Here is a 15,256-nt window from a genome sequence, read left to right on the forward strand (position 1 = left end):
GGAAATGATCACTTAACGCTTTTGTACCCCAATGTGTTTGTGTATGTAATCGCTCTAATATTCGCCTGGCATAGGCTTTTGGCAACATTTCTCGCCCATCGGGTAGCGTCCATTTTCCCTGTTCTAGCTTAGCTCCTATCCTTTCCAATTTTGCCTGTTCCTCAGGAGTAAACCTCTTCCCTGTTTCCTGTCGCCTTTCTTCGCTTATGTCTTCTTGCGTTTGTACTACATTAATTTTAGCGACTTGAGTCCTCAGGGCTGCTTCCTGGGCCTCTTTATCTGCTAGGTTATTTCCTCTGATTCGATAATCTAGTCCCTTTTGATGTCCTCTCACATGTACCACTGCTATCTCCTTTGGTTCTCTTAACACCTTTAAAATTTTCATTATTAATTCTTGATGTATTAGATTTCTCCCTTGAGTATTAATTAAGCCTCTTTCTTCCCAAATTTTTCCAAAAGTGTGGAGCACTCCATAAGCATATTTAGAGTCTGTAAAGATAGTCCCATTTTTTCCTTTTAATAATTCCAGAGCCCTCCAAAGGGCATACAGCTCACAAGCTTGAGCTGACCATGAGGGACTTAAAGGTCCTGATTCTACAAGCTCTAGATCCTTATTAACTATGGCATATCCTGATTTTCTCCTCCCTTCCACCACTTGAGAGGAGCCATCTATAAACAATGCTTCTCCCTTTTCCAATTCAGTATCTCTTAAGTCTGGCCTCACCTTAGTCTGAGTTTCAGTTACCTCTAAGCAATTATGTTGTACCTCCTCCGATGGTTCTCCAAACAGAAAGTGTGCTGGACTCTGAGCAGAAGTCACCCTCAGTTCTAAATCAGGGGAGTCTATCAGTATTGCTTCACATTTTAAGATCCGGCTGTCCGTTAACCATTTTTCTGCCTTCTGTTGTAACACATTTCTAACATGTGTGTGGGGTATACACCTTTAAAGGAGCACTAAAGGTAATTTTCCGAGCTTCCTCTATTAATAATGCTGTAGCAACCAAAGCTTGGAGACAAGCAGCCCATCCTCTACTGACTGGATCAAGTAACTTAGAACAATACCCCACAGGTTTTTTCACTCCTGCCCAATCTTGAGTAAGAACTCCATATGCTGTCTGGTTCGAAGTGTTCACAAAAAGATGAAAAGGTTTTTCTAGGTCTGGGAGGCTCAATACAGGGGCTTGTATTAATGTCTTTTTTATTTCCTCGAATTTCTGATCATCTTCTACGAACCACCTGAGTTGGTTACTCGTTAGCTTTTCATAAAGGAATTTTACCTTTTCACTATAATTTTCAAGACATGGCCTACAATATCCTAATAATCCAAATATTTGCCGAACTTCTTTTTTAGTTTTTGGAGGTCTTAAGGATAAAATTCCAGATACCCTGTCAGGATCTAACTTCTTCCTTCCCTTACTCAGCCAATGTCCTAAGTATTTTACCTCCTGTTCTACAAACTGTAGCTTTGATCGGGACACCTTCAATCCCTTCTCCCCTACAAAGTTTAAGAGTTTAATGGTGGCTCCTCGAGTCTCCCCCTCAGTTTCTCCTGCTATTAATAAATCATCTACGTATTGCAATAATTTTACCCCCTGAGGTAATGTAAAATCCTGTAAAATTTTCTCTAAAGCCTGCCCAAGTAGATTTGGTGACTCTGTAAACCCCTGTGGCAATACCGTCCATCTTAATTGCTGTTTTCGTCCTGTTTCAGGGTCCTCCCACTCGAAAGCAAAATAATCTCTGGATCCCTCATCTAAAGGACAGGCCCAAAAAGCGTCCTTCAAATCTATTACACTATACCAAGTATGCCTGGGAGAAATATGACTCAATAAAGTGTAAGGATTTGCCACTACAGGGAATTTAGTAATCGTCCGCTGATTTACAGCCCTTAAATCCTGTACCATTCTGTATGACCCATCCGGTTTCTTTACAGGCAGTATGGGTGTATTATGAGGTGGCATACATGGTTCCAAAGTTCCTTTTTTCAAAAGTCTGTCAACCACAGGTTTTAATCCTTTTCGACCCTCCATGGGTATAGGGTACTGCTTGATTCTAATCAGGCGATGTGGATCTATTATTTGAACATTTATGGGTTCCATTTTTAGTTTTCCAGTTTCCCCTTCTTTATACCATACCAAGGGGTTAATGGCTTCATCTTCCTGTGTTAAAGTATACAATTTAATCTGCACTTTGTTCCCCTGACTCTGGATGCTCAAGTTTAACTTCAAAATCAAGTCCCTTCCTAATAAATTGTATTCCGCTTCAGGGAGCAAAAGTAAATCATTGAAACAAATCTTCTCTTTTGTTTCTACTTCTGCATCCTTTAAGATGGGTACTTTAAAGGGTTCTCCCTTTGCCCCGTCTACTGACATATAACTCCTCCCTATCTCTATTCCTTTTGGAAGTGTTTGGATGGTTGATTTTTCAGCTCCTGTATCCACTAAAAATAAAACCTCCTCCTTATGGGGACCTATTAATAATTTTATCAAGGGCTCTGTTGATGTTGGAGTCCCCAAAAGATATAGCCCCTGACACCCCTATTCTTCTTTGAACATTTTCTCATCTTGTTCTTGCTTACGACAGTTCCTCTGAACATGTCCCCTCTTATTACAGTAGTAACAGATGGGAATTGTGAATCTCTCTCTCTGAGGCTGTCCCCTGGGTGCCTATTCTATTCTTTTTTCCCTTTTCTCCCCAACCGGAGTCTTAATTTTCTGACTTTCTCTCACAGCTGCTACAAAAATTTTTGCTTTCGCTTTTTGTTTTTCTTCATCCCTCCTAACATAGACCTTCTGGGCCTCTCTGAGTAACTCCTCTAATCCTCTTTCTTGCCAGTCTTCAAGTTTTTCTAATTTCCTTCTTATATCTCCCCAGGATTTGGCTACAAATTAGGTTCTGAGGAGTGCAGTCCCTGCTACTGTATTTGGATCAATTCCAGCATACATTTGTAGGCATTTCCTTAACCTCTCCAACCATTCTGTTGGAGATTCGTCTTTTCCTTGTTGTTCATTAAATGCTTTATTAATGTTTTGTCCTCGGGGAACCACTTCCCTTATTCCCTGTGTGATTAATGTTCTCAAATCCCTCATATTTTGCCTTCCTAGGGGTTGTTGGTGATCCCAGTGAGGGTCCACATTGGGCCATTTCTGATCTCCTGGGGGTCCCACCTGATTCTGTCTTTCCCAAATTCTCATTCCAACTTGTCTAATCATTCCCCGTTCCTTGGCAGTAAATAAAATCCCTAAAATGGATTGTATTTCTTCCCAGGTATAAGTATTGGGACCTAAGAATTGGTGTAATTTTTCAGCTACTCCTAAGGGATCATCTGGTAGGGTCCCCATTTCTTTCTTGAAATTCCTTCCATCTGTGGTATTTAATGGGACTGCCACAAACCCGATGCCTCCCTGATTACCTCCAAGGGGTACCTCTAGTAAGGGATATAGAGAAGCTCCCTCAGATGCAGCAGTCCTACTTCTTGTACATAAAGCTGGAGGTTGATCTCATTCTGGTGCTGTTGGTGGTGGAGGCAGGGGTAGCGGTGACTCTGGTGGAGATACTACAGCTGCTGGAGGGGGAACCGCCGCCAGAGGTGGATTGTTAAAATATGGAGGTGGAAAGTTATCCAGTGGCTCCCATTTATCCTCTTTTTCCCTTCCTTTTTCATTCTTATCTCCCTCTTCTTCCTCAAACTTTTCATCTGTTTTTAATGTAAGTATTGAGGCTGGAAAGGGACGTGAAGTCCTAATCCATAATCCTGCATAATCACTTTCCTCCTGACTAAAAGGTACCTTTGAATTAACATATATCTTTAAAGCCTGACAAATCCAGTCTTCAAAAGATCCAAAAATAGGCCAAAAACCATGTGGTTTTAAAGGTTCCTTTGGCCACTCAATCATACAATATTGAATCAATTTTAATTTACTTTTTCCTTTTCTGGGGCCCCTTTTATTCCAATTCCTAATCATTATTCCTAATGGACTTTCTGGTGGTATATCTGGTAATTTGCTCCCTTTCTTCTGGTCCTGGGTCTTCAATTTTGTTTGACCCATCCAGGAATTTTATTGTGGCAATTCCTACAGCCCTTGGTTACCCGTAAGAGTGTCTTGCAGGGGGTTTAGGATCTATCACCTACCCATGAATCCTATAGGAATCGCTTTGGTCCTTCATCGGCCAAGTCCCTCGTGGGAGATTGGAACTGTGGTTAGAAGACCTCCACAATCGCTTTGGAACCAGGTTCCGTCTCAATCACACTCTTACACACACAGGCAACCGAATCCCACCCAACCAAATGGTATACGCCTTAAAAACTTATGACTCCGTCGTCTTCGTCCGGATCTTCGCACGCAGAATTACGGGCAAAATAAACTGCTGCAGCCGGCAAGGGAGCTCAAAAAAATCAAATTTTTGCTTGCCCCTACTCAGGTTCAGGGTGGCGTTAGTCCCAACACGACCCAATCAGGAGCCACCAAATGGTGGGGCGCCCCTCCTAGATCAAGTCAGAAATCGGGAACCAAGACCATCCCGGACGAGCCCCCAGTTGTGATAAATAATTTAGACCAAAGCAGGATTCCAATCAAAGTCCACAGTTTATTAAGTAAAGGCAAGCAAACAGTGCTGGGTGTGCCGGGAGTCTCTGCTCAACCACGACGCACACCCTACAATACAAGGCAACTTCTTTTATAACTTAGCTTTAGTTACATATTCCTAATGGACGTGTTTCCCCTACAAGTTCTCCACCCCTGGGGTTGCGCAGGCATAGTAGTTCTTCTAGAAGCTTCTCCGGTGATCGAGAGATCTTCTATGTAACAATCAAGCCCTTTACTACCCATGTGCAGTAACAGTAATTTTGTGCAACACAAACAGGTTTAACAGAAAAACACAGCAGACCCCTTTTTCCCAACATAGGAACCATATACACACCACCCTGCTTTCCCCAAGTCTGCAGTTGTACAAGGACAAACAGAATGGCTAAAAATTACATGTCACCCTGTGGTCTCAGCATTGCTCCATACTGACACGAATCAGGTGAACACATCTCACATAGCATGTAATTTCTTTTAACTCCTCCCAAAGGGCCTCAGAGAGAGAGATTGAGCAGAGAAATACTGTCATGGCAGGAAAAACTTTGATAGCTGATTCTTGTATGCTTGACTTTTGGGTGAATTTTTGGGGAGAATCCTCCATTGTTGTAGGTGTGCATATCCCCCACCACATGGCTAAAAGAGGTCCTGAGAGAGGGATGGCTGGGAACAGGCTTATAAGCCTGACACATTGACACGATAGGTGGCAGTCTTGTTACCTTGAAGCAGATAAACATCTTTCTCATATATAGTAGTAGTAATGTAGCAAATGCAGTTTGAAAAAGAGGGGCCTGGACTAGAAGACTTGATATCCCTTACATACCTTTGTTCTGTGGTTCAGTGAATGCAGCATAAATAACCAGTTTTGAAAGTTGTTTGAATAGAATTAAGTTGAGATGGTCAAGTATTAAGGGAATTAGTAGCTGTAGTTGATTCACTTGATTGTCAACTTTGTCAGTTGCTGGATTTTTTTTTTTTTCTGAGAGAAGCTTAAATTTCTTTGAACTGACCTTAGGTTAAGATGCTTATCCCAATATGTGAAGCTATTTAAAAAAGTGATCTTAAAGTACTTTTGTTAAACTCTTCCTAGCTCAATTTTTATTTTCTAGTTTTCTTCTGTTGTATTTTAATTCCTCCTTGGTATATTTAAACAAGAAAGACTGTGTATTATGTGTAAGTAGATTTTGATTTCCAGAGCCTTAGAGAAGAATTCTTACTGACACTGAATTGTTGCGCATAACCTTAGAGACTGTGGTTACTTGTATGTGTAACTTTTCTTTGTATTCAAATTCAAAAAGGTGTTCAGCTATACCCATGTTACACGTTAAGCATAGTTTTCAGTGGAGGGAGGAGAAAATGTTGTGCTCTGTGTTGGATGTTTGCTAGGGAGTAACTTTGAACTGACAGTATCAGGGCACAGGGCAGATTAGATCGATGTTTTGTTCCCTTGTACTTTCCTTACCAGCTTCACTGTAATGCTAGTAAATGCTTTTTGGAATTTGAAGCATGTGAACAGAAAGTTAGATGCATTTGAGTGGTGATATGGGAAGGGATTGTATGTTGCTCCCAATTATCTGACAATCCTTTCTTAGTGAAGGTAGTTGAGGCAGAGGGTGCCACAGCTTCCTTCAATTGCCTGCCTTCCTGCTGATTTTGCTATACTCTGCTTTTATGGTTCTATCCTGGTGCTTGTTGCTGCAATATATATATTACTTCCATCTAAAATCAGTATTGATAACAATAACTTTAATTTCTCTTTCCTGCTTTGAAATTTAAAAAAAAAGGTATGATTTCCTGGCTGTGTCCACTAGTTATTTTGCTAAAGGATTCCTTTGGAAGTAGGAAGGTTTGGTCAATGTTTATGTGGAACTTTCATGACAACTTTGTTTAACAAGAATGCACTAAGCAGGCTTTTCTGTTTCAGAAGACTGCCATTTTTCATTATGGAAGTGTATGCTAGTTCATTATTTGAAACAGCTACATAAAACAGAGTTTAGAATCTAAGATGAATTCAAGACAATACAGATCAATTTTTCTAAGTACAGTATTTTAGAGTATGAGATATTATTGATCATGTTGATAATTTTAGTTATTTTTAAACTCTTTTCTTTCACAGCCCCATGACTTTGACGAATGCAGATTTGATATTAGTGTAAATGACAGTGTTTGGTACCTCCGAGCTCAGGACCCAGACCATAGACAACAGTGGGTAGATGCAATAGAACAACACAAGGTATGTTTTTTTTCCGTTTCCCTTTCTCACTCCTTCATTATATCTAGTGGTGCTTGCCGAGAGTTCTAAGGTTCACTGTACAGTCATTAAAGTACTCAAGATATTTATGACAGATAAAAGCTGCAAGATTGAAGCAGTGTGTTAAATATGTTCCAAATGAATTGATTTGCTTATACTTATATGCAACAGTTTTTAGAACTGGGAGCTAAAAACTGTGAATCTTTCTTGAGCTCTCTAGCTTGAAAAAGAAAGGGTTGCATTACATTTGAGTGAATTTTTAATGGTTTTCTCCATCTTCTCTCACTGATAATGGAACTGGTTATTATCTACATGTCCTAGATATTAACCTTGTTACTCTTACCATCCATTCTCCTAGGTTATCACTCTGTTTTTTAGGCTCATATCTTTAATCAGTTGGCTGCTTTTACTGTATGTGATTACTGGCTTTTGTCTTCTTGTCTTTTAAGGCTCTAACATTCATCAACATTTTGGTTCAGCTTTCCTGATCTATGCCTTATATCTTCCAATGAACTCTGTTACTTTTATTTTACCTAAAGAGCTTGAAGGTCGGGTATTTTTAAAGTATGTGGCACATAAAACATCTGTTTTGTTTTCAGATAGAAGATAGGCACTGCTCCGAGGTGTTGAGTTTAACTACAATACCTAGCACAGTGCAATTTCTGCATCTGGGTTATACAGGTAGAATTGTAGAATACCTCAAGTTGGACCCATAATGATCATTGAGTCCAACTCCCTGCTCCTCACAGGACTACCTAACACTAAACCATATGACTAAGAGTGTTGTCCAGATGCTCCTTGAACTCTGATAGGCTTAGTGCCATGACCACTTCCCTGGGGAGCCTGTTCCAGTAACCGACTACCCTCTCAGTGAAGAATATTTTCCTAATGTCCAATCTGAACTTCCCCTGATGCAGCCTCATGTCCTATCGCTGGTCACCAGAGAGAGATCAGCACCTCCCCCAGCTCTGTTGCCCCCCTTGAGGAAGTTGTAGACTGCGATGAGGTCACCCCTCAGCCTTCTCTTCTCCAAGGTGAACAAGCCAAATGACCTCAGGCGCTCCTCATAAGTCTTGCCCTCGAGGCCTTTCACCATCTCTGTCTCCCTCTTCTGGACACACTCTTAACAGTTTGATGTCCTTCTTTTCTTGAGGCGCCCAAAACTGCACCCAGTGCTTGAGGTGGGGCTGCACCAGTGCAGCACAGAGAGGGACAATCTCCTCCCTCAACCAGCAAACTAGGCTGTGCTTGATGCACCCCAGGACATGGTTGGCCCCTTTGGCTACCAGGGCATGCTGTTGGTTCATGTTCAACTTACCATCAACTCAATCCCCTAGATCTCTTTCCGTAGGGCTGCTCTCCATCCTCACATCCCCCAATTTGTATGTATAACTAGGATTACCCCATCCCAGGTGGATAATCTGGCACTTGTTCTTGTTAAATTTCATATTGTTGGTGATTGCCTAGCTCTCTAGTATATCCAGATCTCTCTGTAAGGCCTCTCTACCCTTGAGAGAGTCCATAGCTCCTCCTAGTTTAGTGTCATTGGCAAGCTTGCTTAAATTACATTCAAATCCTGCATCCAGATCATTTATAAAACCATTAAAGAGCACTGGCCCTAAAATTGAGCCCTGAGGAACCCCACTGGCGACTAGCCAGCAGCCTGATGGAACCCCTTTACTATGCTTTGAGCTTGACCCATCAGCCAATGGTTCACCCAGCGTATTATGGACTTGGTCTAGCTGTGTGTTGGACATTTTCTCCAGAAGGATACTGTGAGAGACAGTTTCAAAAGCTTTGCTAAGCTTTTGAAGCCACAAGATCTACGGGCTTCCCTTGGTCAACTAGACAGGTGACCTTGTGATGAAAGGAAATTAAGTTGGTTAAGCAGGGCTTTTCTCTCATGAAGCCATGCTGGCTGTGGCCAGTGACTGCATTGTCTCTTAAATGTTTTTCAGTAACTCCCTGAATAACCTTCTCCATAATTTTACAAGGCACTGGAGCGAGACTGACAGGCCCATAATTACCAGGGGTTTCCTTTTTTTTCCCTTCTTGAAACCTGGGACAACATTTGCCAGCTTCCAGTCAACTGAGACCTCTCCAGATTCCCAAGAGCATTGAAAAATAATGGAGAGAGGTCCCACAATAACATCAGCCAGCTCTTTCAGTGCCCTGAGACGAATCCCATTGGGCCCCATAGATTTATGCACATCCAGCTGGAGCAGCAAGTCCTGAACAAGTTCAGAGTAATCTGAGAGTTTATCATCCCCCCAGTCACAGTCTTCCAACACAGGGGTCTGGGGGTGCCCAAGCCCATCATCAGTGTTAAAGACAGAGGTGAAGAAGGCATTAAATGTCTCTGCTTTGTCTATATCCCTGTTTGTGAGGTGACTGACCTTGTCAAGCCATGGACCAATGTTATCTGTGATCCTCCTTTTGCTGTTGACATTTTTAAAACGCCCTTTTTGTTGTCCTTCACAGTGCTGGCCAGCTTGAACTCTAATTGAGCTTTGGCTGCGTGACTTTTCTCCCCACAGAGGCCAACAGCATCCCTGTAGTCTTCCCATGTTACCTACCCTTTTTTCCAACGTCCATACACTTTCCTTTTTCACCTAAGTTCTTGAAGAAGATCCCTGCTCAGCTAAGCCAGCCTTCTGCCCCACTTGCTTGACTTCTGACACTTTGAAATTGCCTGCTCCCATACTTTAAAGAGATGGCTCTTAAAAAGTGACCAGCATTCATGGACCCCAATACCTTCAAAAGCAGATTCTGAGGAAACCTTACTAACTAGGTCCATCAGTAGCTCAAAGTCTGCTCTCCTCGTATCCAGGGTCAAAGTTTTGCTGGCAGCTTTTTTCCTACTGCCAACAATTTGAAACTCAACTACTTGATGGTCACTGTGACCAAGACAGCCACCAATCACCACTTCACCCATGAGTCCTCTGTTTGCAAACAACAATCTGGCAGGGCACCTTTCCTAGTCGGCTCCCTTAGTAACTGCACCAAGAAGTTATCTTCAACATGCTTCAGGAATTTCCTGGACCTGTTTGTCTCTGCTTTATGATATTCCCAGTTGGCATCTGGGAAGTTAAAATCACCCCTAAGGACAAGGGCAGCAGATCTAGAGATATCCCTAAATTCCTTGTAGAATGATTCATCAGTGTTACAGGGAAACAAAATAAAATAGATACATAAGTAGGTACATGTTTCTACTTTGAGCTTCTTGAAGTATTGCTTATGTGAGTACTATCTGTAATTAGGGATTTTCACCTTTTATTAGGTAAACCTTACAATGAGCAGTAGATGCTCTTAAATTTAAGTGCTGTCTTTTGACAATGATCCTCTAAAAAATTCATCTTAATTAGAATATTAGTCCATTTATAGCTTGGCGTTTTGCATTAACTTTGATACAGAGGTAACATTAAAACATACAAAATTGTTTCAAAACTAGAATTATTTTCTAAAGTCTAGTGAAAACTATGAAGTTAACCATGTAGTGGTTTTAGAGACAAAAATACTGCAATTTGTTACTCTTGCAGTACCTCAGAAATGTCTCAAGAGGATACACTGAACAAGTTGCTGGATTACACATCTGTAGAGCTGGCATACCAAAAACTGCTTTGCAGGCATGGGGATGTTCAGGCATGGGATAATAGGGATATGGAACCTGATAACCCTTGGCTAAAATTCAGACTAGGTTTGGTGAATGATTTAGCTAGTGAACTGCAGAACTTAAGCAGAAGTCTGGCTGAGCAGAAATGTGTGCCAGGTCATTGCAAGCTACCATGAAGGAATGAATGAGGAAAATACCCGTATCCTGTTCTTGAACTATGCCCTTCTACTCTGCTCTCATGAGATCTCACCTGTAGATCTGCATTCAGTTCTGGAGTCCTCAGCATAGGAAGGACATGGATCTGTTAGAGCGAGTCCAGAGGAGGCCACGAAGATGTTCCAAGGGCTGGAGCACCTCCCATAAGAGGCCAGGCTGAGAAAGCTCGGGTTTTTCAGCCTAGAGAAGAGAAGGCTCCAGGGAGACCTTAGAGCAGCTTCCAGGGCTGAAAGGGGCTCCAGGAAAGCTGAGGGGCGCTGTTGATCAGGGAGTGCAGGGATAGGTTGAGGGGGAACGGTTTCAAGCTGAAAGAGGGGAGATTGAGATGAGATCTTAGGGAGAAATGTTTTCCTGTGAGGGTGGTAAGGCACTAGCACAGGTTGCCCAGAGAAGTCATTGATGCTCCATCCCTGGAGGCAAGGGTTTGAGCAACCTGATCCAGTGGGAGGTGTCCCTGCCCATAGTAGAGGGGGTTGGAACTGGATGGGCTTTGAGATCTATTCTAACTTAAACCATTCTATGATTCAGTATCAACAACTACAAAAAAGGATTCTTCAGGTGTGTAGACAACAAGCAGAAATGAAAGGAAAATATTGTCCTGCTGTTAAACAGGAGAGGTGAATTAGTCACCAACAGTGGTGAAAAGGCAGGGGTTCTCAATGCTTTCTTCACCTCAGTCTTTACCAGCATTGTTGGGCCCAAGGCCTTGGGCACAAAATCCCAGGCTAATGCAAACACAGACCCACCATCAGTCAATGTAATTGGTGTGTGAACTATTACAGTAGCTTGACCCCTACAAATTGATGGACCTTGACAATATCCACCTGAGGGTAAGAGAGCTGGCTGACATCATTGTGAGGCTGATTTCCATAATCTTTGAGAAGTTGTGGAGATTTGGAGACATCCCAGAAGACTGAAAGAAGGCTGATGTCACCCTGTTATGCCCCAGTCCATGAGCTACACACTCGTGTTCAGGCCTTCTTTCGACCTGCACAGTCAAAGAAGGTGGTTCAATTATCCATGCGGTGATCCAGAGGCAGACAAGGTCACTTTCAGGGTGAGATCAAAAAGCAAAATTCATTCTGACTTTGACCAAAATAAACAGACCAAAAGACTCAGGTGCACAGCTGAGATATGGGGGTGCAACTTCCCAAAGTTACAGGAAACAGATCCCAACCTATTTAGATCACAATATGATCCCTGAAAAAAGGAAGGGGAAGGGGTAACCACTCCAGAGCCCACCTGCTCCAGAGTGGGGTCCTCCATATGCTGCAGGTGGATCTCTGCTCTACTGTGGACCTCCATGGGCTTCAGGGGGATAGCCTGCCTCACCATGATCTTCACCACAGGCTGCAGGGGTATCTCTGCTCTGGTGCCTGGAGCACCTTCTCCCCACCCTCCTTGCCTGACTTTGGTGTCTGCAGAGTTGCTCCTCTCACAGATTTATACTCCTCTCTCCCAGTTGCTGTTGCACAGCAGGTTTTACCCCTCCATAATTAAACACATTATCCAGAGGCACTACCGCCATCAGTGATGGGAGAGGCACTACCGCCATCAGTGATGGGCTTGGCCTTGGCCAACTGTGGGTCCGTCTTGGAGCCAGCTGGCATTGGCTCTATCGGACACATGGGAAGCTTCTCACAGGAGCCACCCCTGTAGCGCCCTCATTACCAAAACCTTGCCATGCAAACCCAATCCAGAGGGAAAAGTCTAAGACAATGATAAGACTATCAGTGAGGCAAATGAGGAAGTAGTTTGCATGTAACCAGGAGTCCTTTCTTCTACTCAAATGTTTCATTAAACATACTTAGCAGGTATTTATCTGTAAAATATTAAATTGCAAGGCTGTATTTTACAAGGAAGCTTTTCTGTTCTTCTACCCTAACAGATAGTCAGATCTAGGATGGCTGATGACCTTTTTCTTAGATGGATCTAATGGCAATGTATATTACTGAGGAAAGGAAGACCAGACTTGTTTTCCTTATTTCTCTGGTGTAAAAATATTAATGATGCATGCACATCCAGGTATCAATACTTCTGAAAAGTTACTCTCTCAAATAATAAATTAAAAGACTGACTCCTGGTCTTTACTGTGGTTTGAAAATGGAGCATAGAATTTCATAGAATCGTAGAATTGCTTGCTTGGTTTCAGGCAGTTGTAGACAGTGATAAGGCCTCCCTTCAGCCTCCTCTTCTCTGGGCTAAACAACCCCAGTTCCCTCAGCCACCTCTCATAAGACTTGTTCTCCAGTCCCTAGACCAGCTTTGTTGCTCTTCTCCGGATGCGCTCCAGGACCTCAATGTTCTTGTAATGAGAGGCCCAAAACTGAACACAAGATTCAAGGTGGGGCCTCACCAGCGCCAAGTACAGGGGCACGATCACTTCCCTAGTCCTGCTCTCCACAGTGTTTCTGATGCAAGCCAAGATGCCGTTGGCCTTCTTGGTCACCTGGGCCACTGCTGGCTCATGTTCAGCTGCTGTCGACCAGCACCCCCAGGTCCTTCTCTGCCAGGCAGCTTCCCAGCCATTCTTCCCCAAGTCTGGAGCATGCATGGGGTTGTGACCCAAGTGCAGGACTTGGCACTTGGCCTTGTTAAACCTCATCCCATTGGCCTTGGACCATCGATCCAGCCTGTCCAGATCCCTCTGCAGAGTCTTCCTGCCCTCAGGCTGATCAACAATTCCGCCCAGCTGTTTTACCACAAGGCTTTTAGCACAGAGTGCGATCAGCATAAAAGCCCAAGCTCTCAAATACTCTGTGAAATCAACTTTTACTCAACTTATTACAGCAAGAAAGGTAACAAATCATAGTATCATAGTATCGTAGTATCATAGTATCATAATATAGTAAGGGTTGGAAGGGACCTTAAAGATCATCTAGTTCCAACCCCCCTGCCATGGGCAGGGACATCCCACTAGATCAGGCTGCCCAAGGACCCATCCAACCTGGCCTTGAACACCTCCAGGGATGGGGCAGCCACAACTTCCCTGAGCAACCTGTTCCAGTGCCTCACCACTCTCATAGTGAAGAAATTCTTCCTAATGTCTAGTCTAAATCTGCCCCTCTCCAGTTTATATCCATTCCCCCTGGTCCTATCCCCACAAGCCTTTATGAATAGCCCCTCTCCAGCTTTCCTGTAGGCCCCCTCCAGATACTGGAAGGTTGATATAAGATCTCCTCTGAGCCTTCTCTTCTCCAGGCTGAACAAGCCCAACTCTCTCAGCCTGTCCTTGTAGGGAAGGTGCTCCGGCCCTCCAATTATCTTTGTAGCCCTCCTCTGGACCCCTTCCAACAGCTCCATATCCTTCTTACGTTGAGGATTTCAGAATTGGACACAGTATTCCAGATGAGGTCTCACAAGAGAGGAGTAGAGGGGCCTTGACCTGCTGGCCATGCTTCTTTTGATGCATCCCAGAATATGGTTGGGCTTCTGGGCTGCGAGCGCACATTGCTGGCTCATGTCGAGCTTCTCATCAACCAAGTCCTTCTCTCAGGCTGCTCTCAACCTCATGAGGTTCTCAGAGGCCCACTTCTCCAGTCTGTCCAGGTCCCTCTGGATGACATCCTGTCCTTCCGCTGTGGCAACTACACCACTCAGCTTGGTGTCATCCGCAAACGTGCTGAGGGTGCACTCAATCTTGCTGTCAATATCATCGATAAAGATATTGAACAGCACCAGTCCCAGTACGGACCCCTGAGGGACACCATTTGTCATGGATCTCCATCTGGACTTTGAGCCATTGACCACTACTCTTTGAATACGACCATCCAACCAGTTTCTTATCCACCAAATAGTGCACCCATCAAATCCATATCTCTCCAATTTAGAGAGAAGGATGTTGTGGGAGACTGTGTCAAAGACTTCACAGAAGTCTAGATAGATCACATCCATGTCCACTGCTGCAGTTACCCCATCATAGAAAGCCATCAAGTTGGTCAGACAGGACTTTCTCTCTGGTGAAGCCATGCTGGCTGCCATTAATCACCTCCCTGTCCTCCATGTGCTTTAGCATAGCTTCTAGGAGGATCTGTTCCATGATCTTCCCAGGCACAGAGGTGAGGCTGACAGGTCGCTAGTTCTCAGGGTCGTCTTTTCTACCCTTTTTAAAAATGGGCACAATGTTACCCTTCTTCCAGTCACCAGGGACTTCTCCTGACTGCCAGGACTTTTCAAATATCATGCAGAGTGGCTTGGCAACCATATCAGTCAATTCCCTCAGGACTCTGGGATGCATCTCATCAGGTCCCGTGGATTTATATGTGTTCAGGTTCTTCAGGTGTTCACAAACCTGATCCTCCTCTACTTTGGGAGGGGGTCTAGCCCCTGGTCAACATCTTGCTGTCCCATGACCCAGGAGGGGCAAGGAGAGCAGTTATTGGTGAAGACTGAGGCAAAAATGTTGTTGAGCACCTCAGCCTTTCAAGTCAATGCACCTAATCATTGCTACAAGAAAATAAGTATAGTAATTAAGAAAGATACATCACCAACTGCCCTATCATCATCATCCAGAGCTGCAGTCGCCAGGGAGACTCTATTGCAGTGAGGATTTGGAGAGCCTGTCCTGGCAATTGGGGGTCCTGTGCAGTGTGTCCA

At 43.6% G+C, this 15,256-nt stretch overlaps 1 protein-coding gene across 2 annotated transcripts in view; it reads left to right on the plus strand.

The window, feature by feature from the left end:
• LOC128850298 (ceramide transfer protein-like) overlaps window positions 1-15,256 on the plus strand; it is a 151,901-nt gene that overhangs the window by 54,154 nt on the left and 82,491 nt on the right. For both annotated transcript variants that reach the window (XM_054053325.1, XM_054053326.1), the window contains exon 3: window positions 6,697-6,813. In XM_054053325.1, coding sequence (XP_053909300.1) covers window positions 6,697-6,813 — 117 coding nt within the window. The remainder of the gene's footprint in view (window positions 1-6,696; window positions 6,814-15,256) is intronic.

Source organism: Cuculus canorus, chromosome W, assembly GCF_017976375.1.
Source record: "Cuculus canorus isolate bCucCan1 chromosome W, bCucCan1.pri, whole genome shotgun sequence".
Lineage (NCBI taxonomy): Eukaryota > Metazoa > Chordata > Aves > Cuculiformes > Cuculidae > Cuculus > Cuculus canorus.